Below are 21,420 nucleotides of genomic sequence, written 5' to 3'. Positions count from 1 at the left end.
CTCTCAAATGACAGATTACTATCGAATAGAACGCCAAGATTCTTTGCTGACGACGAGGGTTTTATGGAACATCCGTCAATAGTTAAACAGTATTCTTGGTTGTTACTTATAGCAGTTTTCGGTCCAATAAGTAACACTTCCGTTTTGTCCGAGTTCAGTAATAAAAAGTTGTTACTCATCCAGTTTTTTATATCGACTATGCATTCCATTATTCGATGGAACTGCTGTGTTTCATGAGGCTTCGAGGAAATATAAAGTTGAGTATCATCAGCATAACAGTGAAAGCTAACTCCGTGTCGCTTTATTATATCTCCTAGAGGTAGCATGTATAATGCGAAGAGCAGAGGCCCTAAGACTGAGCCCTGTGGTACACCGTACTGGACTTGCGATTTGCGTGACACCTCATTGTTTATTGCTACAAATTGAAAACGGTCGGATAAATAAGATTTAAACCATTTCAAAGCTATTCCCTTAATGCCGACATAATTTTCGAGTCTATGTAGGAGTGTGCTGTGGTCAATGGTATCGAATGCAGCACTAAGGTCTAGCAGCACCAATAACGAGATACAACCTCGGTCAGACGCCAATAGCAGATCATTTGTAACTCTGATCAAAGCAGTCTCTGTACTGTGACATGCTCTAAATCCAGACTGGAATTCTTCATTGATGTCATTCCTTTGGAGGAAGGAGCATAATTGAGTTGAAACTACTTTTTCCAGAACTTTAGATATGAAAGGTAGATTCGATATAGGCCTGTAGTTCCTTAGTTCTCTAGGGTCGAGTTGGGGTTTTTTGACAAGGGGCCTTATAACAGCCACCTTATATGCTTTAGGCACATGTCCTAATGTCAGAGATGAGTTAATAATACCAAGAAGAGGATCTATAATTTCTGGGAGCATCTCTTTCAGTAGATTTGTAGGTATAGGGTCTAGTATGCATGTTGTTGATTTAGATGATCTAATAATTTTAGACAGCTCATCTTGATCTACGGTATAAAATAATTGCATTTTCTCCTTAAGGGCGCTGTAGTTAGTTTGTTCAGCGGGTTTCACTTCTGATTGCATTGTTATAATTTTTTCTCTAATATCTTGGATTTTATATGTGAAGTAGTTCATAAATTCATCACTGCTATGCTGATATACAGGATCAGAAGTCACTGACGATTTATTTTTTGTTAATTTAGCCACCGTGTTAAATAAAAACCTAGGATTGTGCTGGTTTTGTGCTGGAAACAACATGGCGAATTCCATGCAAGGGGACCCGCTGTGTATGTCGATAGAAATAGCTCATTCTAAGGTAATAAAACATAACGCTTCATTATGTATGGTCTTTATACACCTCTGAAGACAAAGTTATGTATATTGTATCGCATTTCTGTCAATAGGTCCTCCAAAAATGTTTTGTCATTCAAACACCGTTTAATGCGATCACGTTTTCAAAATGGTTAAGATGCATGCAAAAATTTAGCCAATTACACACTTTCTGTGTTTTTGTTCCAATTTTAGTTGCGCTCAAAACTACGAGATACGGCAGGGGTTTAATATAAACATAGAGGGAGTCAATAGAAGGGTTGTTTAGCGCTGAGAGAGTTTCAGGTGCGCCTGTGGTTTATCACCGACAGCTTGTAGACGTAATCCAGATGATGGTGGGAAGAGCAGGAGAGAGACAGGGAGATATAAACAGAGATGGCATGTGTTTTGGTTTCAGATCTCTGATTGATGCGCTCTGACTTTCTTCAGCTTCGCAAACAAAAGTCTCTCGCGTCGAGCAGGAAGTTTAAAAAAATTCGTCCAATCGGACCATCCCAGATAAAAGAGTCAGGTGATATTACTTCATGAGCGCATTCGTGTTGGGAATAGTAAGTATTTCCATTTCTGTCCTGCTTTTAAATAATTAAAGTGTCCCATACTGCGATATCTTATCGTGACTCTTCAAAGCTCCAAAGGAAAAACACTGAATAAGAATCAAGAGGCTGTAATCTGATGATGCAAGCGTGTATTTATGTAAGACAAAGATGAAACGCTCCAGAAGTCACGCTCATACTAACTTGATCAACAAACCGATGGCAGGATCTGTGTCTTTTAACCACAAATTATTTGCCTACTTACTGTATGAAGTATAAGAAAAACAATGTGGTTTTCGTAAGCAAATGGTCTGTGGTCATGTCATTTGAAACTAAGACGGTATATTTTAAGCATGTGATTTTCTTCCATCCATTACATGTTAATCTATGTTGAAAACTCTAAATTTACCCAGTGATGTTGTGAGAGGGTGCTGGGATTCCCACGCTGTGTGAGCGGAGCTGAAATGGGGAGAACGGGTCACACAGGAAGGTAGAACATTTGTGGGTGGAACCCCAGCAGCGTCTCCTCTCTCGGTTCAACCTCACGAGGGACACATGGAGGTCGTGGAGTTGTCAGTGGTCATGTGGTCATGGGAAAGGTGGAGCAGAAATATTGGAGAGGTCACAGAATTGAAGCCACAGAAACTTTTACTTATTCTTTCCCTTTTAATTGAATTAGTTTTTTGTTAAATTAGTTTTTTGTTTGTTTTAATACTTAATGTGACCGCTTTGACAGTCAAAATGTATAGATTTTTATGGTGTTAATGCACACTAAATTGACCTTTGTCCCATTTGGGGTTTTTTTCAGTTTTGTTTTGCTTTGCTTTTCTTTTTTGCTTTTACTATAGATTGTTTTCCCATTTGTTTTGTTTTCTATTGGGTTTTGCTTTGCTTTTTTTATATTGCTTTATGGATTTTTGTCTCAATTGTTTTTTTATATTTTGTTTTGCTTTTATTTTTTACTTTTACTAAGTATATTTTAGTCCTATTTTATTTTTTGCTTTGCTTTGCATTTTTTTAATTGATTTTTGTCTCATTTGTTTTGGTTTGCTTTTATTTTTTACTTTTACCAAATAGATTCTGTCCCATGTGCTTTTAAATTACTTTAATTTTGTTTCTCTTCTTATTTTGCTTTGCTATTTATTTTTTACTTTCACTAAATTTAATTTTGTCTCTCTTGTTTTGTTTTCTTGTTTGTTTTGCTTTGCTTTGCTTTTTATTTTTTTAATTTTGTCTCATTTGTTTATTTTTTTTACTTTGTTTTGCTTATTTTACGTCTTATTTAATTGTTTGCCCTGCTTTAACAACACACATGTATTTGTTATGGCACACTGAATTCTCTATGGATTTCAAAACACTGAATTCTTTATGGAATGCAGTTGAGAAAAAGAGTGAGGGATATGAAATGGAATTTCCCATGTTTTTCTTTTCTCTCCCAAAACAATTCTCAGAGAACTATATTTAGGAGCTTTGGAGATGCTCTCAGCGACACTGTACAGAGAAGGTCATTTTTTTCTGCTATTTTGGTTCTCTTGAGACCCCCTCTCTCCATCTTTCTCTCCTGCTGTGAAAGTCCTGTCTTTGCTGGTAACATGTTTCCCTTGACCCCTCATGCAGAGAGAGAGAGAGAGAGAGAGAGAGAGAGAGGTGACTTACAAATTATCTTACGTCATATCAGAGTTGCAACATGTCATACATCAGGTGCGATCGATTGCTCTGTTCATCCTGCGATTCTATTGGTCATGTGACCTCTTTTGTTCTGCACATGCACACGGTCAAACTTTGTGCTACAGTATTTCTCTCTCTGTTTTGCACTGGACTGTAGCCAAGACCCTCGTTGACTGGATTGTCCTCCTTCACAGAGCGAGGGAGAGTCGGATGGGGGAGTAAGGGAGAGAGAGAGAGATATTGGAGGGCCCTTCAGAATGTAAACACCTCATTGCGAGGACAGACTGTTCTTATGCTTGGCATTCCAAAAGAAGTGATTTATAAAGCTTAAGACGTAGAAAGACCGTTTTTTCCCCCTCTGGCTGTAATTCTGCTTTAGGCAAGCTCCAGATCTCTGAGACCAGATCATGTCATCAATCAGAACGTTTCTGCGTCACTCTTACACCACAGAAGCTGCATTTCCTCTGACTAATATGCAGAGGCCTTGTGTTTGGGTACAGTAACGTTTATTGAGATGTTTGTTTCTTCAGTAACTTTCTGAAACTCACAAACCCTTACAGTAAACACAAATGATTGGTTTCTGCCTTTACAAGTGTTGTTTGTTAGAATGTGATAGTCACGGACAGCTTGCCAAGTTTTGTGTTTACTTTAATGTTAACTTTATTTAATACAATAATTTAATGATTATTTATTTTGGTAGTTATTTAATACAATAATTTAATGATTATTTATTTTGGTAGTTATTTAATACAATAATTTAATGATTATTTATTTTGGTAGTCATTTAATACAATAATTTAATGATTATTTATTTTGGTAGTTATTTAATACAATAATTTAATGATTATTTATTTTGGCACTTTTTAATGCATTCCTTTTTTTCATACATAGACCACTTTGCAACATGTAAATAGACCAGAAACCAGAAGCACTTCCGGTTTCATTTTTTTAGTTATTTATTTGTATAATCCTACATATATAATTTAATCTTAAAGAGGTTTGTTTAAATCAATTTTGTTAAACTGAAACAGGAAGTTCTTCTTGACCAGCGTTAAATGTTTTTTTTTACGACGGTCGAAGAGGTCTATACAATAATTTCTGAATGTTTACTGAAATAATGTTGTTGATTTAATTCTTTTTTATTTACATTTGACAGACGCTTTCATCCAAAGTTCTTTCCTTGGGAATTGAATGACTTTTGCGATTCTATCGGAATGCTCTTCTTCATACTTATTTGTTATATTTTCGGACTACTGAAACATTGATGTTGTGACAATCCTAACAGGCACGGAATCCTGGAGTAACTTTGAGTCGACAAGACCATCGACCATCCAGTAACCGGCATTTAACCACCACACCACGCATGACAGCTTGAAAGAGGTATGAAACGACTATACATATGTCCTGGGAGGAACCTTTTAGTGCCATGATTTTAGACATAAATATAGAAATCAGAATTCCTGACCCTGTACCAAAGGGTTTGTTGTAAGATCTCGCCTCTTGATTAATCAGCGCTGTGTTTGGAAAACCCCCAAAAATGCTGATAAGATTTGAGAGCAGAACATGACTGGAACTTAAACAAATCCTGCGACCTAATGACAAAATCACCGGAGTCATTTTCTGTCATTATCTGTATCATTATGTTGTCTTGAGCGTTATCAAACACAAATGCTGCACGGGAAGTGAAGGCCGGGATCTTTCCTGTTCTGAGAGATTTTAAAGTGTTTCTGCTCTGTGGAAATGAGGGCGCAGAGGACAGAGGGGGTGCGGCGAGAACATTTTAGCGCTGAGATGATGCTAACGCGATTGGACGTACTCATCGAGGCGAGATGGAGAGAGCGAAAGAAAGGAGGAGGGAAAAGGGAATGAGAGCGAGGCGGGGGAAGTTGAGGGACCTGTGGGACCGGCTGCTTTTAGGTGAATCCACGGCTCTGCTTGTGCCGACTTAACCTTCTTCTGCAGGTACAAGGATGAAAGATATAGATAATAATAATGAAAAAATCCTTTAAACCACCTGTGTGACCAATTCTTTTGAAAATGTGGTTAAAAGACCGACTTAGTCAGGATGTTGGTCTTTTGAGCTGGAAAACAGAATATGTTAAAGTAATGCAACTTAAAGCTGCAAAAATGTTTATAACTACAGTATAGTATGTTCATTATATGAGCTGTCTTGTACGACTTCGTGGAAAATGTGGAAAACATCATTCGACTTCAACCCATGTAAAGAAAAGTTCGTATATAGATCTGCACTTTTATGTTTCAAACAAAGATGGCGATATAGAGGCAAGAGTTACAAATGGTATCTTTAAGTAAAATGCTAAAAAGAAGTCATGTTAAATCTACATTTCAGGTTTAAATTAAATGCACCTTTGAAAAAAGTGTGTTGATATCCACCAATAACATTTCCTCTGCCTCACTGTCGACAAGCACAACACGCTAGTCTTTCTGATCTGCACTCAGGTGAACAGAACATGTAATGCCAGGTCACTAAGAGCAGAAAACTGGGAACCTTTTTAATGGATTATTAATAAAAATTTTTTTGCAGTTTTCTGAACAAGCTGTCGTTCTAAACAAGCTGTCTCTCTCAAGCTGAGAGAGAGGCCGGTAGCCCAATCAACCGAGCCAGGTTGACCTTACGTAACAAACATTAGAGTTGGCTTGAAAGATTTTGTGTTGTCTTATGTTTGATGTTGGACAATCCTTAGTATATTTTTCCTTCTTTCTAGAACAATGGAATTCCCATTTCCTTGCTCAGGTGTATAATTCTGTCTGTTTTTCTTCTGAACAATGATCTCACTTCCTGTCTTTATATTCTTCACGTTTCCTTTTCGACAATGGCTTATTGAAACACAATATGGAAACACAATTTCCACAGGCCCCACCATAAATGTGAAATCAAGCTTTGGGTTATAGCTGGACTGTCCGTCATCCATTGGGAATATCAGGGTCCTTTAAAGGGATAAATGAAAATTCATCATTTTTTACTCATTTCATTCCAAACCTGTATGAATTATTCTGCAGAACACAAAAGAGGATATTTTGAAGAATGTTGGTAACAAAAACAACATTGGAACCCATTGACTGAACACAAAACAACATTTTTCAAAATATCATCTTTTGTTTTCCACAGAAGAACGAGTCATAACACACATTAAACCACATGAGGGGGAATAAATGATGACAGAATGTTTGTTTTTGTGTGAATTTTTCCTTTATATACCCTACTTATATGAGATGGGCCCACCCGTAAAAAACATCCCCCCTTAACACCTTCCCCAACTGAACTCGCCATTCCAACTTCTTCCTTTGCTTTCACGGTGGACAGACAGCCAGCAGAAACTTTTCTTTCAAAAGCCACATGGTTGTGAATGATTTAGCGTGCTGTGAATGTGGCGGTGCTGTTGGGAACAGCAGGGCTACACCGCGGTAGGCTTTAGCGCTCATCATTTATGGAAGGTCAAGGGAGAGATGGGCTTGCCTCCCCAAGCTAGAGGTTTTCTGAGCTGGAGAGCATGAATAAGGCATGTTCCTCCTCCGCTATGTCTGTACGGACCGGGCGAGGGGGTCCAGGGGAATCAGAAGGGCCGGTTGGAATACACTGGACTGGGGGGAGGTGGTCAGGAATACACGCATACACAGGAGGCTGTGCGGGAGCCATGTTGTGACTGTGAACCGTGAGGTTTATTTAGCATGACAGCAGCAGCAGGAGATACCATGAGCATGAGTTTCAAGCAGGTGTGTGTCCGACTGGCCTCAGATCAGGAGATGCAATATCATTAGCATTTGCATTCAGAGGTTATGTTCAGAACAGCAATAATTTAATAATTTACTGTAGTTTCTCATTTTTGACCCAGAGAAAAACTATTTATTGTTCAGATGTTGCTCTATCATAGCTAAGAAGATTTGAGTTCTCGATTGTTTAATTTATGTATCATCATAGTCTCCAATGTTTCTCCTAAAATGAAAAAAAAATGGGAACAAATTGTTAAAATGAAAGGAGTATTTCTCTTGACTTTCCAAAGTCGTTTTTAATCCTACTATGGAAAGTCAATGGGGGCTTATTTTAAAGTGAACTACTCCTTTAATGAAGAGTATGGATGTGTAAAATGAATGTAGATTGGAGATGTAAAAAAATCTGGATTTGAGTCAATTTGATGAGAAATGTTTGAGTTCATATTGAGATCTTCAACAATATTGACTTTTGATTGCAGACTCAGTTTGCGTCATTGTTTAGATCTCTTGTGAAACTCTAACGGAGACGTTCGTGAGATATTTCTCAAGAGTCAAAATATCTGGGACGCAGATGAGACCAGCTTCCATTTGCTCTCCATTCAATCTCATTGATATCTAGGAGAAATCTTTGAGATATTGAAGAGAGGTTATTCTCTCTTATGCATGCGTTTTGAAGAGAGTCTGACTCTGGTTGTCTCTGCCTTCACGTTTATGTCGGGAAGGAAAACAACTCTTCATTTCAATTCTTAATTCATCATGTGGAATTAAGGCTTTCCTCTCCTCCTCCTTTCTCATCTATCTTTGATGTCCACGCCATTTCTTCTCACCGGTTTTAGCTCCGTTGGGTAATGAACTGTAAGATTTGACTGTGGAAGGAGAAGCAGTGATGTGGAAGACGGTCCTTCTGAGGGCTGCTAAAAGCCTGCTGTCGTACACCCCACCTCACCAAAGTGACACCCGCAGTCTGTCTGTCTATCTATCTGTCTGTCTGTCTGTCTATCTTTCTCCATATCCGCAGACAACTGAGTTTGACTGCCAGACCATTTAGGGAAGAAAAAGACAAAAGTGATTCATAACACTAAAACAGACAGACAGTTATTGTACCGTCTGTACACTGCACGTCTGCAAACTGTACAGACGCGCAGGCCTCAATGTGTCACAATAGCTGGGACTGATATTTTGTTCCGTTCTTCATGCTTTGATGTACACGAGCGCCTCTCCTCCCTAAAAGGACAGAGAGAAACCATTAGCTCAGAAATAGACTTTTAAAATCCTCAAGCTAATAAAAGACGCTCAAGCGGGTTTACAAGACGGAGATCTTCCTTCATGATAGCGCAGGAAGTTCTGCTTTGTTTGGGTGTTTTCTAGTCTTTAAAGTCGTTGGAGTTCTTCTTTCAGTCAGTGTCAGTGTGTTTTATCAGCTGACAGAGGCCCGCAGTGATCCACCGCTGATTTGTTGGAAAATAAACACTGACGGTTTAATTCTTCTCAGCTGCTCGGAGCTCCATAAAAGGCACTGGTCTTCTGAGAGTGATTTGTTTACATGTGAGCTCTTGGAAGCTAGATATTAAAAAACACAATACTTTCTGCTTTTAACAATGGGAATAGAAAGTCAAGGAGAGTCATAAAATAAGTTTAAGATTAGATAATTAGCCAATCTTTGCTTTACAGACACAGTAACACAAACCTGGATGAGGAATCATTCAGTGCTTACTTTCTGGATGTGTCGATAGATACAAAGTGGAAAGCAGAGATTTATTAAATTTTGAGAGGAATCGGAGAGATGTGCCCAGAGGAGATTTATTGCTCTGATGTCAAAGCTGAATGGAGTCCTTGGCTGTTTTTTATTAGAGTATCAACTTGGTCTCAGGACTTACAAAAAATATAATATGATTGTTGATATACAAGATTGTATTACTAAACTATTTGTGAAGTGCAAAATAAATACAAGTTAGTCTTGGAAGTACTGATACATGGTTCAGATTTCAAAGTTGAGCATCTTGGCAAATGTGAGCTGAGATCTTGGGCCAGAAAGCAACCTGGCAACTAATCCCATTCTTATTCAGAAAATGTAAAAATAGTTTGTGATTTACTTTCCTACTGTATAGGTAGTTTTAGCGGTTTATCTGTAATCTCTCTCTCTCTCTTCCAGAGCGACGTCGGTGGAATATCTTCCCAACAGCTTTGGCAGCAGCAAGTTAATGCAGAGAGCAAACACAGAATTCCCCTTAAAAGGAGCCAATCTCGAGTCTCTATAAACCAGCGAGAGTCGCGTGTGTATATACAACTGCATGAAATAGTTTACAATCGCTCTACCACTTCTTAAATAGATCCTTAACGTCTGTTTTCCTGTGTGTTCCTGCATTAGGACTTTTATTATGGCTGCACCTATCCATTTCGTTCTTTCTTTTCTTAAATCTTCCATTGACATTTTTTATTTGATGCACAGGTCACACAACGACACATTCACCGCAATTCCAACAAGCATGTGAGATACAGAACTTTGACCCTTGAGAGAGAGGTGTGTCTGTGTGTATTTATCCTAAAAATCATGGGATCCTTCAAATGTCTTTCTTTCTTTCTTTCCTCATTCTGACTTAAAGCCAGAATTTCTTCATCCGTACACGCTTTCCTTTAGTTCAACATTGGAAGTGGCAAGGCCATAAATTTGATTCCCAGAGAATGCACACGATCATAAAGTAGGCCTATAGCTTAATTGCTTTTAAAGGGCCAGTGTATAAAATGTAGCGCGAACTGCAACCAACGGCTCACACCAGCACTCCCCCCTCCGTTTCGAAGCACTACGGTGGCTGACACAGAACTAAGATGTTATCACGTTTTCGCTTCTTTGCAGAAGGAGATAACATATTTACGACATGCGCTCGGAGCAGTTTGTCCGTTTAGGGCTACTGTACAAACAACATGGCCAATTCCATGTAAGGGGACCCGCGGTGTATGTAGATAGAAATAGCTTGTTCTAACGAAGGTAATAAAAACATAACGCTTCATTATACACCTCTGAAGACACAGTTATGTGTATTATGTGTTTCTGTCAATAGATCCTCCAAAAAAATCACACACACCACCTTTAAATAAAAGTGCCATCTATGCATTGGTGAAAATGTACAAATAATGAACCGTTTTAAGTAGAATTAAGGGGACAATGTTAGTGTTTTGGTTTCTTTTTATCACAATAGCACAGACTTGAATTTGAGAAAAATCTTTAATTTGGTGTGATGTAACTGCAACAATAAAAATAACTTCATTTCCAGACAAACTAGATGCAACGTGATAAAAACGCCGTCCTGTGAGGTGGGTTTATAAAAGGAACAAACTCTAAAATCTTCAACTCAACACCACCACACAGACACGGAACAGCAATAAGAGGTTTTAAATATTTTACCGGCGCGTCCGAGACGGCTGACTGCAATGAAAGATACAGCTGGCGTTAAAGTTGCTGTCGGATGAAGTTTGCAGCGACGCTTTCCCACTGACCTGAGATCAGCCGTCTGTAGTCTGTCACCATGGTTTGTGACCACATCAGAGTCTGTTTAAAGAGATATTCAGAGTTGGAAGGCGATTGCAATACATTGTAAGTGCATAACTGTCAACACATTCATCCCACAGATGTGGTTGATCGAGTGACTCACAAAAAACACAGAATAATCTCTTAAAAAGCCTCTGGAGTGATCACAAAAAACAAAAGTTCATGGGCAATTTTAGCTTTTTTTAACGTGTCGGATGTTTTATCCAATCTGTGCTCATGTTATACACACAGTGTACATGTTCTGTCTGTTTATGCATTAACGCTGTAATCCTGTGTCTGTAAATCACAGACCCCGAGCGAGAGCGATTCCTCTGCTTCTGTCAAACAAACTGGTCTGATTTGCTGCTCTCTGCCTGCCGGGACTTCTGCACACTGTCATTTCGAACACGGCCGAGGAATAAAGTTATACACAAACGGGATTTAGTGCAAAGCAACATGGGTAACCCCTCGATATCCTTTCGAACTTCTTACATCCTTCAGATTTTATTACTGAGCCCCTGAGTGACCTCTGCAGTTAGTACCACGGGCGTGGGTGCTCTCACTTAGGTCCTCTTGATGTTATCTCTGCGGCGATGAAGAATGTCAGGGGTTGTTATTTATACCCCCGTGTCTGATAGTGAGGTGATGGTGGCAGACGTGTTTATCTCAGGCAGCATTCTCTCCCTCAGTTACCCGTGATTAGCAAGGGGGCCTGGTGGTCTCCTAAAGAAGGCTGGGACAGCACCCACTGGGACAATTATCTCGCACGTATCTCTCCGAGGGCGTGGAATTATCTCACGCCCTCGGATAATTATGGGGTTTGTATGATGTCTCGATTAAACCAGAGGAAGCTTTAAACTGATTTTGACTGGGGATAAGTATTTGTGTTTTTTAAGAATTTGCGAGTAAAAACTTTTAATAGTTGAATTTGTGTGAACACGTTTAATATTTTCAGTAGAAACGAGATGAAATAAATAAAGTTTAAATTTTCTAGGATTTGAGATCACAAAGTCCTAAAACAAGTCTACCAGTTACAGGTTAATAAGTGACTCTAAACCTTCAAGCAATACCTGCTCATGAATATTCATCTCTCACAGAACAAGAATGGCAAAATAAATCAATAAATAAATACGTTAACAACACTACCATTTGCCAAATACTTTATTCATAACAGCCTGCCATTATATAAATTACCAGGACGTTAAACATGTACATATTCTTTTTAGCCAAATAAACATTAAATAAATTCACTGAAGCTGTAATCTAAGAACAGTAAATTATCAGAATGTTGGTGAGTGACGGTGTGAAGCGCTGATATTGTGGCATGTTGTTCTCTTCAGATTTGAACTGAAAGGTCAGAGATTGTTTTAGTTAAGCGGCAAGAACCATTTTAGCAGGTCAATGATTGCTAAAGCCTCAGATCTCCACAGTCACTGCAGCTTCTGGTCTCTGAATGATTGTCCTGTAGTACAAAGTCAGGAAGTTCCTACACACACACAGACTGAGTCTGCATTAATACACACACAGGCACATTCATTCTTACACATAAAGCTGCAGAAAGTCTACCGGAAGCCAAATTCAGCTGTATGTCGGAGACTGTAGGATTAGAGGCCCAATATTGACAAGGCTGAAATTATTCTCATATTTATCAAATTTAAATTTGTTTAATTTGTATTATTAATATTTTGTTGATGGGTATGTCGCTATAGATGTATTGTATAGAATACTTGTAATATTTTTATTGGAGGCATGGTGTTATATTTAATTGGACTTATTTAATTCTGTGACAGAAATAAAAACCATTGAAAGAGCACTGAATATAAATACAAATGTACATATTTAAACGGAAAAGGAATAATATATTTTCATTTTCATGTATTAACATAATTGTGTGTTTTTAACTGATTATACAGGATCATAAATGTTGCAGACTCACGCGCACTTACCATAAAACATGCGGCCACGAGACCTTGGCGCGCGCGTCATGCGGGACAGGCGCGAGATCACAGACATAAGCGCTTCTTTAGATAAAACCGTATGTTGGATTTTTACTAAGAAACTGTGCTGTGTTCTGTATTTACGCTAGATTTCGACAGAACAAATCAAATTATTTGTGTAATGTGGAACCAAGAAGCCTCAGACTGTTTCTTTAACTGGTAAATTAAATCTGGGGTTTCATTCATTTTCTTCAAAGTGTGGATACAACAGCGCAGAAAGAGGTAGATTTACAGCAACCAGTAAACGATTCAAAAACAGCACGTTTTCACAGAGTATGAAAGCAGAATTATGTGATATGCAGGAGGTGTTGGGTTAGATATGTATGCAGGGTTATATAGCTACATCATGTATAAAGGTATGAAGACAGGTTAAGATGGCATGTAAGATAAACGGGTCAGATGTAAAGGAGGGTTTAGATGTGAAGGCAGGGTCCGATATGCAGATGATGGTGATGTGGGCCGGGCCTCGCGCAGCTGAGTCCCATCTGAATCTCGAATGCGCGCATTGAACCTGATTGATCCGCTAATAGGACAGAAGAGCAGAGACATTCAACTCCAACTTTAAATCTATCCACGGTTCCTCTTTTCTCATTTCTTTCCACTTCAACTCAAACGAGCTTGATGTGAGCGAGAGGGGATAAAGCAAACTCCAAAAATCACCTCCTTTCCCTTTCTCACCCTCACCGAGCACCTCTCACCTTTATTTTCGGATTCTGGCTTTAACTCACGGCTTCACCTGAGCACGAGACACCGAGAATTTCTTCCTCAACTTTAACGCACACCAGGGAAAAATCACCGACAGGGAAAAGTGATCTTTTTGTTTTTCTGGCACAACGACGCGTTAAAGTTACACAATGAGTCTGAAGTCAGATTCAGAGACGAACACCAGTGTTTCATTAGAGGAGGAGGTAAGCGCAATAAACTTTAGTAAACATCAAGTTCACTTCGTTGAAGTAAAAAGTGTCTCCCGGCGCGAGACGGTTGAAACTTTGCGCGTTTGGCACGAAGTTCAAAGAGAAGTGGCGTTGCGCGTCTCCAAAGGCATTTTAAGTTTTGCAGAGGGGTTTATTTACTTGAATGCTCGTGTTTGTGAAGGAGAAGCGGGCTTTGCCGGATAAGAATGGAGTTTATAGAGCTGAGAGAGGAATGTGAATCTGTTGATGATTAATCTTAATGTTGGCATTGAAGTACAGGGACTCACCTGATGACACGCACCCTCGTTACAGTGTGTGGGTGAAGGAAATGCTTTTTTTTTTTTATTGGACGTTCAAGTCATTTTTTTAAATACTTTTTTTGGAAATACATTTGATAATGTGTATATATAATTTAGGTTTAATGTGGAGTGATATATTCTTTTGGGAAAATGAATGGTTTATTATAGAAGGCAAGCGATGTTTTTTATTGTTTCATTGGTTACCCTACTACTAATAATAATTTGTATTCGTTCTACTAATGTCATGGATCTTTAACTCATGGTTGGGTCAAATATATAGACGATTAATTGAAGCCAATGGGTGTGTTTGTCCATGTTTTACCCAACCGGGTTGAAACGGCAGACTTTTTTACAGTGCATAGTTCTCTGTGATGAGGCCACTGTAAATTTGTGGTAAAGGTTTTACTACAAAAAAGCTCAACTATGGTGACCGTATTAGAACCTTAGTAGTTTTCATGCTGGATGATCATCTTTCTTGTAATGTAGACTTTTGGCATCCGTTTTAAAACGAGTAGATGGTGCCATATGTAAAATGCCTAATCATTTACGTTTGGTTAAAACTCTCATTGCTTAAGCCTAACATGTTACGAGACTGCATGCACCCCAACCAGAACACATTAGGAAGTTTTTCAAGTAGTGCCCGTATTGTGTTCGTTGTGGTTGGAGGGGTCTTGGGCTGGGTTTCAGAGGGCGTCGTGTCCTGTCATTGTTTTTGTGCAGCACTGGGTCAGTGCGTTTGTGCCGTGTGCTGTGATCACCAGGACGGGTTTCCTCCCCTCTCAGCCTTGTTTATTTCTGTCCTGAGAACTCTACATCTTATTTTACTGACCCCTGAAAAATAGCCGCGCACGATCAATTGGCAGTATGAATGTTGTCCTTCGTTTATTTACTCTCTCTGTTGCTGGCAGAAGTTGCTCAAGTTTTATATTTCAGAAACGTCAGAACAGATGCTGACCTGAGTTTACAGTGACCGGGTCTCAATCTCTCCCTGCAGCCCGGCAGGAAATGACTGGTTTCCAGTGGCCGCTGTATTGGTGGAAATGAAGTGGAAGAGATCTTACAGGGATGCTTCACCCAAAAATAAAAATTCTGTCATTTACTCGCCTTCGAGTTGTTCCGAATCTGTATAAATGTCTTTGTTCTGATGAACACGGAGAAAGATATTTGGAAGAATGCTTATAACCAGACAGATTTGGCCCCCATTGACTACCACAGTAGGAAAAAATACAATGGTAGTCAAAAGTGCCCCAGAACTGTTTGCTGTCCTACATCCTTCAAAATGTCGTCTTTTGTGTTCATCAGAACAAAGTAAATTTTCCTACTATGGGAGTGAATTCAGTTTTCGATACAGCGATGATGTAAATTGTATTCCAAGGTGTTTAATGATTCTGTAAGATTTACATTGCACTCCAAGGTATTTGCCCTCTACTGCTAGGCATCACATTTAACTTTTTAATATTAAGTCAAGAATTGCAAAAATATTTAATATAAAGGTAAATTTTGCGAGATTCACGTAAAATTCTTTCAGATTATGTCTGTTCACATGTAAAGCGTTGAGAGGGTCGTGCTGAAGCATACTGTAGTTCTCTCTCTCTTTCTCTCTGCTTCTCCGTAAAAGGTCATGGCACACTGTGTGCTTACTCCACTTTAATCTCTCTCTTTCTTATTGTAGATATGAAGTAACTACATCTGTTTTAAACGCTCGTTGCATTTGAGTAACTTCAGAATCTGTGAAATTCAGACTTGATTTGTGTTTTTTCTTCTTGGAATTCAAAGTTTCAAGGTGACCCCTAAAAACTGTGCCAGTTCTTTTCCCGTGTTTTTACTCTATTCACTGCATCATTTAATCCATCCTGTTCATTTGAGTTCAAATACATTTTCTGCATTCGAGCCGAGATTCTGTTTATGGCCTGCAGAAGTTTCTGCATCCATGCTGAGGGTCACGCACACACACTTCTGCACACCGAACACTAACACGGTCTCATGATTGTATCTGAACGTGTTCAATCTCACATAGTGTTATCTGCAGAAAATGGAGACGCGCGATAGGAAGAGAGAAAATGAAAGGTAGTTGTAATAATGATTTTATATTTATTTTTTCAGGGGAGCATTATTGCTAATGCTAATACAGTGCTCATAGGTCAGAGGTCACAGGATTATTTAGTATCTGTCAGTCATGTTTGTGTGCGCTGTTGTCATGTATAGGCATTTCCTTGTTTTAGGTACGAACGCTCTTTGTCAGCGGCCTGCCTGTCGACATCAAACCACGTGAACTTTACCTGCTGTTTAGACCCTTCAAGGTAAGCGTGATGTCATTCAGAAAAACTGTTTGTGATTGGTTATTATTTGGCTAAGGTGAGGATTTAAATGTACTAATTGTGGAATTGTCTGATGCTTTACTGAAACAGGGATATGAAGGATCTCTCATAAAACTGACCTCAAAACAGGTGAATTGTTTTCGTACTTTAACTTTTTTTATCTGTTTGGGCATCGTATAAATATTTTAAAAAAAATGTATTTGGGTAGTTGACAAATAAACCGCACATGTGTAATAAACCGCTGGTGTCGCAGCAAAAATATAGAAAAACCTAACAATGATAATAAATCTCTTATGCTATTTTATATTATAAATGTAAATAATGACAAAAATAGCAAATATTTTGAAAAAAGTTAATATTGTGTCACACCTGGACACATGGTATGGTTTGCAGGTTTTATTAAATTTGACTTTTCGTAATGATACAAAGTTGTATTTAGATTTTTTTATATTTAGAAACTCTCCGTCTGGCAAGGTTTATACAACTTGACTGTAAAATCTGTGACCTTAACTAATACTGGTGACATGAGATTTGAGACCTTGTTTTGCTATGCAGATGAATTTCTTTTCTCAGTCTGTGTTTCTGTCCATCCTCCAGCCCGTGGGCTTTGTTACCTTTGACAGCAGGTCTGGGGCTGAAGCGGCGAAGAATGCGCTGAACGTAAGTGATCGTTGATCAGTCAGTAAACTGACGTGACTGCGACGTTTAATTATTTATCAGACTGTCTCTGCTTGTGTCCTCTAAACTTCTCCTAAAAGTGCCACATGGATACTTAATAGGACTAAAGTTCACTCTAGTGTGTATGGTGTGACGTCATGGTTTTTGTCTAGATGTAAAATGCATTGGGGAATACATGGTCGCAAGCAATAAGCTTTTAAAAACATTTCTGATCTCCTCTGTTCTCAGGGAATCCGTTTTGATCCAGAGAGTCCTCAAACGCTGCGTTTGGAGTTTGCTAAAGCCAACACGAAGATGGCGAAGAGTAAACTGATGGCCACACCGAACCCGTCCAACCTGCATCCGGCTCTTGGTGCGCACTTCATCGCTCGAGACCCTTGTGAGTAAACAACTGCCGGCCTGCTAAACTCATAATGTTGCTCTAAAAAATGTTACAGAACGTTGATTGAAAAGAAACAACCCAGATTTATCTTCATGCTAACAAAGTTGGCTAGATCTTTAAAACGGCGTGGTATAGAAAGCCCCTTAAAATCTCTTTATACTGATGATTATAAATGTATGAAGTGCCTTTTTACCCAAGTCATGAAGTCTTTCTCTTGTCTGTGTGTAATTCTCTAGATGACCTGACGGGGGCAGCACTGATCCCCGCATCCCCTGAGGCGTGGGCTCCGTATCCACTGTACACCGCTGAACTGACCCCAGGCCTGCCTCACGGCGCCTTCACTTATCCTGCTGCTGCTGCAGCCGCTGCCCTGCACGCCCAGGTGAGCGACCGGCCGATGCGTTGCCCCATTTCTCTTCTGCTTTTGGAGGTTTATGTGGTGCATACTAGCATCTGAAGTATTCGCCGGAGTGACGTGCTCGATATAACCGTTTAGGTGAGTCTGAATATGACAGACCTGATTACCCAGAATCCCTCTGCAAAGCTCGCAGGGCAAAGAATGCCCTTCAAAGAGCTCACGTTAGAGAAAAGCTGGTTTTAATTGCATCTGGGCTTGGATTATGACTTGGTCGTTGAGTGAGTCTGTGCACAGAGAGGGCCGGTTAAACTTTAGCCAAAAAAATCTGTGTGTGAACGCTTTTACGATCTATTAAAAGTAACACGTGTTAGAATCCTCCCTCGCTAACAGTCCCCTTGAACGCCTCGTGTAGTTTAAGATTTCTTTTAAGGTCAACCTGTTGATATCAAATTATTGTTGTCATTGTTTATTATAGATTTTATTGTTCACTTGTTTGCGTAATGAAACGTGATTGATTTGGAAGAATCTTGACCGTGAGTTTATCGATCGGCGGCTGGACTGTGCGGTTGTCACGGTAACAGCCCAGTGAGCGCTAAAGGTCATGGATGAAGAGGTTTTACTTGTAAAAGTCTCTTGAGATGTACTGCTGTTTCTTCTGAGGAAAAAATTGGAACGTTATGGCGCCATGATGTCGGTTTGATCCTTTTGGTTAGGCTGTGTCATTGTTTATACGTTTATCTTATTTAAATTTCAGTTCATTTTAATTTGAGCTACAATTCAGTTGTATTTTTCTGTGACGGACCTATTTTGTTTATCAATGTACACAGTTCACTTAAAGTCCCAGTGAAATAAAAAATGACAATTTTTTTTTCATTAAATATTGCAGCGTTTATACTAAATAGCTTATCAATGTGGGTCATTTTCTTTTTAAAATTCATGTACCCTCACAATCTTCAGTTAAAATCTGAAAATGCACTTCCGCCCTGAAATGACGATCCATCTCAAATGACGTAACTCCTCCCCTTCAACTGCCAGTTTCATGTCAAAATCAATACACCAGCTATCTTTACACATCCAGTCAATTCACAGTGAAAAACGCAAGCCACGCCCACTAATTTTCACCTTTGAAATTCACTCGGAAATGTGTCAGAATACGGAAGTAGAAGAATCGCAACTTCCGGTTCACGGGGACTTTAAAGCTTGAATGTTGTACATACGTTGCATGTACAACATAAATTGTTTTTATTGAAAATGATTTTGTTTTGGAAAATTCAGTATTGAGTTGCATTTAAATTGTTCTAAATATAAAATTGTGACCGTGAATCCTATATTGTATTAAATCATGAGCTGATTGTATTGTTACATTTTGCAGTTTGAGATTTTTAGTTTGGAAAATTTTGCTTTCTATAATATTTGGAATAACGTACTGAGAAGGCGTGTTATGGAACGATCTCCAAGGGCTTGAAAAAGGTTTTATCCTACTGGTGAGAAAAGAGTCGACGTGCTAATGGACCCGGGTCACTGGCCAATATCACACTGTGGATCTTTAGAGAGAGTAGGAGTTACTCATAGCCGTCCCTGCGTATTTATACTGGGAGAAAGCATTTTAACACAATTAATTGAATCCTTTGACATTGACAACTTCCTGCTGTTTCTGTATTGTTGAACTCAAGAAAAAACTGATCATGGCATGTGTATGTGTGTAGTCTGGATGATTCAGCTGAAGTTAAACAACAGGAATAAAACTCTTCTCCACCCCACCCACCCACACCAAACCTACTGGAGAGGTTAAAAGCACACTGGCTTTAATATCCTAATGGACTGGGCTCTTTGTGTGCCGCTGTAGTCATTTCGAAGCGTTTGACGGCTCGTGAAGAATGTGGGAAGTTTGCTGCAAGTGTGTGAAGAAAGTCTGAAACGGAAGTGCCGGGCTGATTGTCCTTTCCTTGGCCCTCGAGAGGGAGGGGAATGCTTGTGGTTGGGACGGCATGCAGGATGAGAAAAATGAGTTGTTGTTGAGAGCTGTTTAGAGATGCACTGATGCATTTCATCCAGTCCGTGAGTTCAGGGTCCATGGCTGAAATGTTCTTTTCAAAATTCTTAAATGAACCTGTTTACCAATTTAGCTTTATGGTTCTTTGGATGTCGTTGTTGACTTTACAGGATTTTTTATGCACCAGATTTTCTCTTGAATGATTATTTGCTTCCATTAAAAAAAAAAAAACTCCCTTAATGTGACTCTTGCGATCTTCTGTGTAGATGCGCTGGTATCCATCTCCATCTGAGAGCTCTCAGCCAGGATGGAAGTCACGCCAATTCTGTTAAAACATCAGTGAGTATCAAACAGTTCTCAATTTCCTGCCTATGAACACTTGAATGCGATGCAAGTTAATGTGTTTTTGTCTCCACAGATGCCATGTGTTCAGTACCGGATTTATATTTTATTTTCTCCTGTTTGAAGTAAGCGGAACTGCGCTCAACGTTTAATTTAATCGGGTTTATTTAATGGACAATCTAAGCATGAAGGAATATTTTCTTCTCTACAAATGTGGTGAGATTCAGAGGATGCTGACAAACTTCGCGGTACTCTCTCAGTTTCCAAATCCGTGCAGGACGAGCCAATCACACGCAGGCATTCACTCGTCTAGCCGCTCTGTTATTTGTGTTTTTCGGGGGGGACGGGATATTCTGCATGCAGTCAGTCATGAGGTGTAGATTTTTGCTTGTGTTTGTCCCTAAATGTTTTCAGAATCTCTCTCTCCTTATTAAGAACTGATGATGGATGCACTGGTTATTTGTTTCTGTGATTTTTGAGAGCAGACTTGAGTTCTTTCCAACTTTCAATGCATCTTCCTCTAACCCAATCTCATCAAACCTCTATCAGTGTCTGCTTGGAGTATATTTGAACAAAAAAGAAATATGTACAAGTGTTGTTGTACATTTGTATAATAATGAATATTTATGCATATTTTGTGAAAATAAGTATATGTATGAGCAGTTTAGTGTTGTTTTTGGAGTTTTTCTCGTTGATTCCGTCTATAACCTGTTTGAAGTAAATAAGTGCAATTCTTGATTTTCTTTTTGCTCTCGTGTTACATACTGAAAGTTTCTTGTCTGTGGCAGTACTGCAAGTTTAAATGGACTGCTAACATAAGATTGCTGTATTATATTGTTTAAAAAAAAAAAAGAAGAGTAAAATGCTGATTTTTCAGAATGTGAATCTGTAGAATTAAAAGAAATCTGAGGCTCTTGTGTTTGAGTGGTTTCTTTCCTTTTTAGTGTTTTTTTTATTAACCAAAATAAATTGCAAACCTAAAAAACGACTGCAGAATACTACAAAAAAGCAAAAAGTAATAGACTAAAGGCATTCAAACTTGACATTCTGTAAAATATTACTCTTTAATTTGGGTTTATCCTTGTATGGATTTACAGCAAACTGCTGAATGTAAGTGCTCCTGGTGTGTTCGTTCAGAGGGGTTTAGTTTATTTTAGCTTGCACACAGTATCTGCTCCCCTTCCGTGGGTTTTGCCTTTTAAGGCATCTGTCCCTACGCTGCCAAAGAAAAGAACTTCTCTAATCGCAAACCATCAGAGAATTTGGTCAGTGGAGAACTTATGCTTATTTGGCGAGTAACGTCAGACTGTTAACGTCTATGATTGTCAGTTTCTTGTGTGATGTCAGATGTGTTAACGTTTCGCAGGTTC

General features: G+C 39.0%; 1 protein-coding gene and 1 long non-coding RNA gene across 3 annotated transcripts; both read left to right on the top strand.

The window, feature by feature from the left end:
• The first annotated feature begins 1,526 nt into the window (after positions 1 to 1,526).
• LOC130552078 (uncharacterized) lies at positions 1,527 to 11,353 on the top strand. The gene is made up of 3 exons (XR_008962680.1): positions 1,527 to 1,858; positions 4,797 to 4,891; positions 9,396 to 11,353. It is a non-coding gene; the product is annotated as an uncharacterized LOC130552078 (long non-coding RNA).
• Positions 11,354 to 13,152: 1,799 nt separating this feature from the next.
• On the top strand, positions 13,153 to 20,957 carry rbpms2a (RNA binding protein, mRNA processing factor 2a). 2 transcript variants are annotated; one of them, XM_057330259.1, is made up of 8 exons: positions 13,153 to 13,674; positions 16,202 to 16,279; positions 16,388 to 16,426; positions 16,871 to 16,957; positions 17,204 to 17,354; positions 17,594 to 17,739; positions 19,975 to 20,047; positions 20,127 to 20,957. In XM_057330259.1, the coding sequence occupies exons 1-7, from the start codon at positions 13,621 to 13,623 to the stop codon at positions 20,038 to 20,040; spliced, it is 621 nt and encodes a 206-aa protein (XP_057186242.1). In that variant the 5' UTR covers positions 13,153 to 13,620; the 3' UTR covers positions 20,041 to 20,047; positions 20,127 to 20,957. The 2 variants fall into 2 exon arrangements, with proteins under 2 accessions (XP_057186242.1, XP_057186243.1); XM_057330260.1 differs by having other exon boundaries at positions 13,173 to 13,674; positions 16,895 to 16,957.
• The last annotated feature ends 463 nt before the right edge of the window (positions 20,958 to 21,420 follow it).

The sequence above is a fragment of the Triplophysa rosa genome, linkage group LG3, assembly GCF_024868665.1.
Source record: "Triplophysa rosa linkage group LG3, Trosa_1v2, whole genome shotgun sequence".
NCBI lineage: Eukaryota > Metazoa > Chordata > Actinopteri > Cypriniformes > Nemacheilidae > Triplophysa > Triplophysa rosa.
The sequence above is the reverse complement of the archived record's forward strand: the minus strand, read 5'-3'. Positions and strand labels throughout refer to the sequence as shown.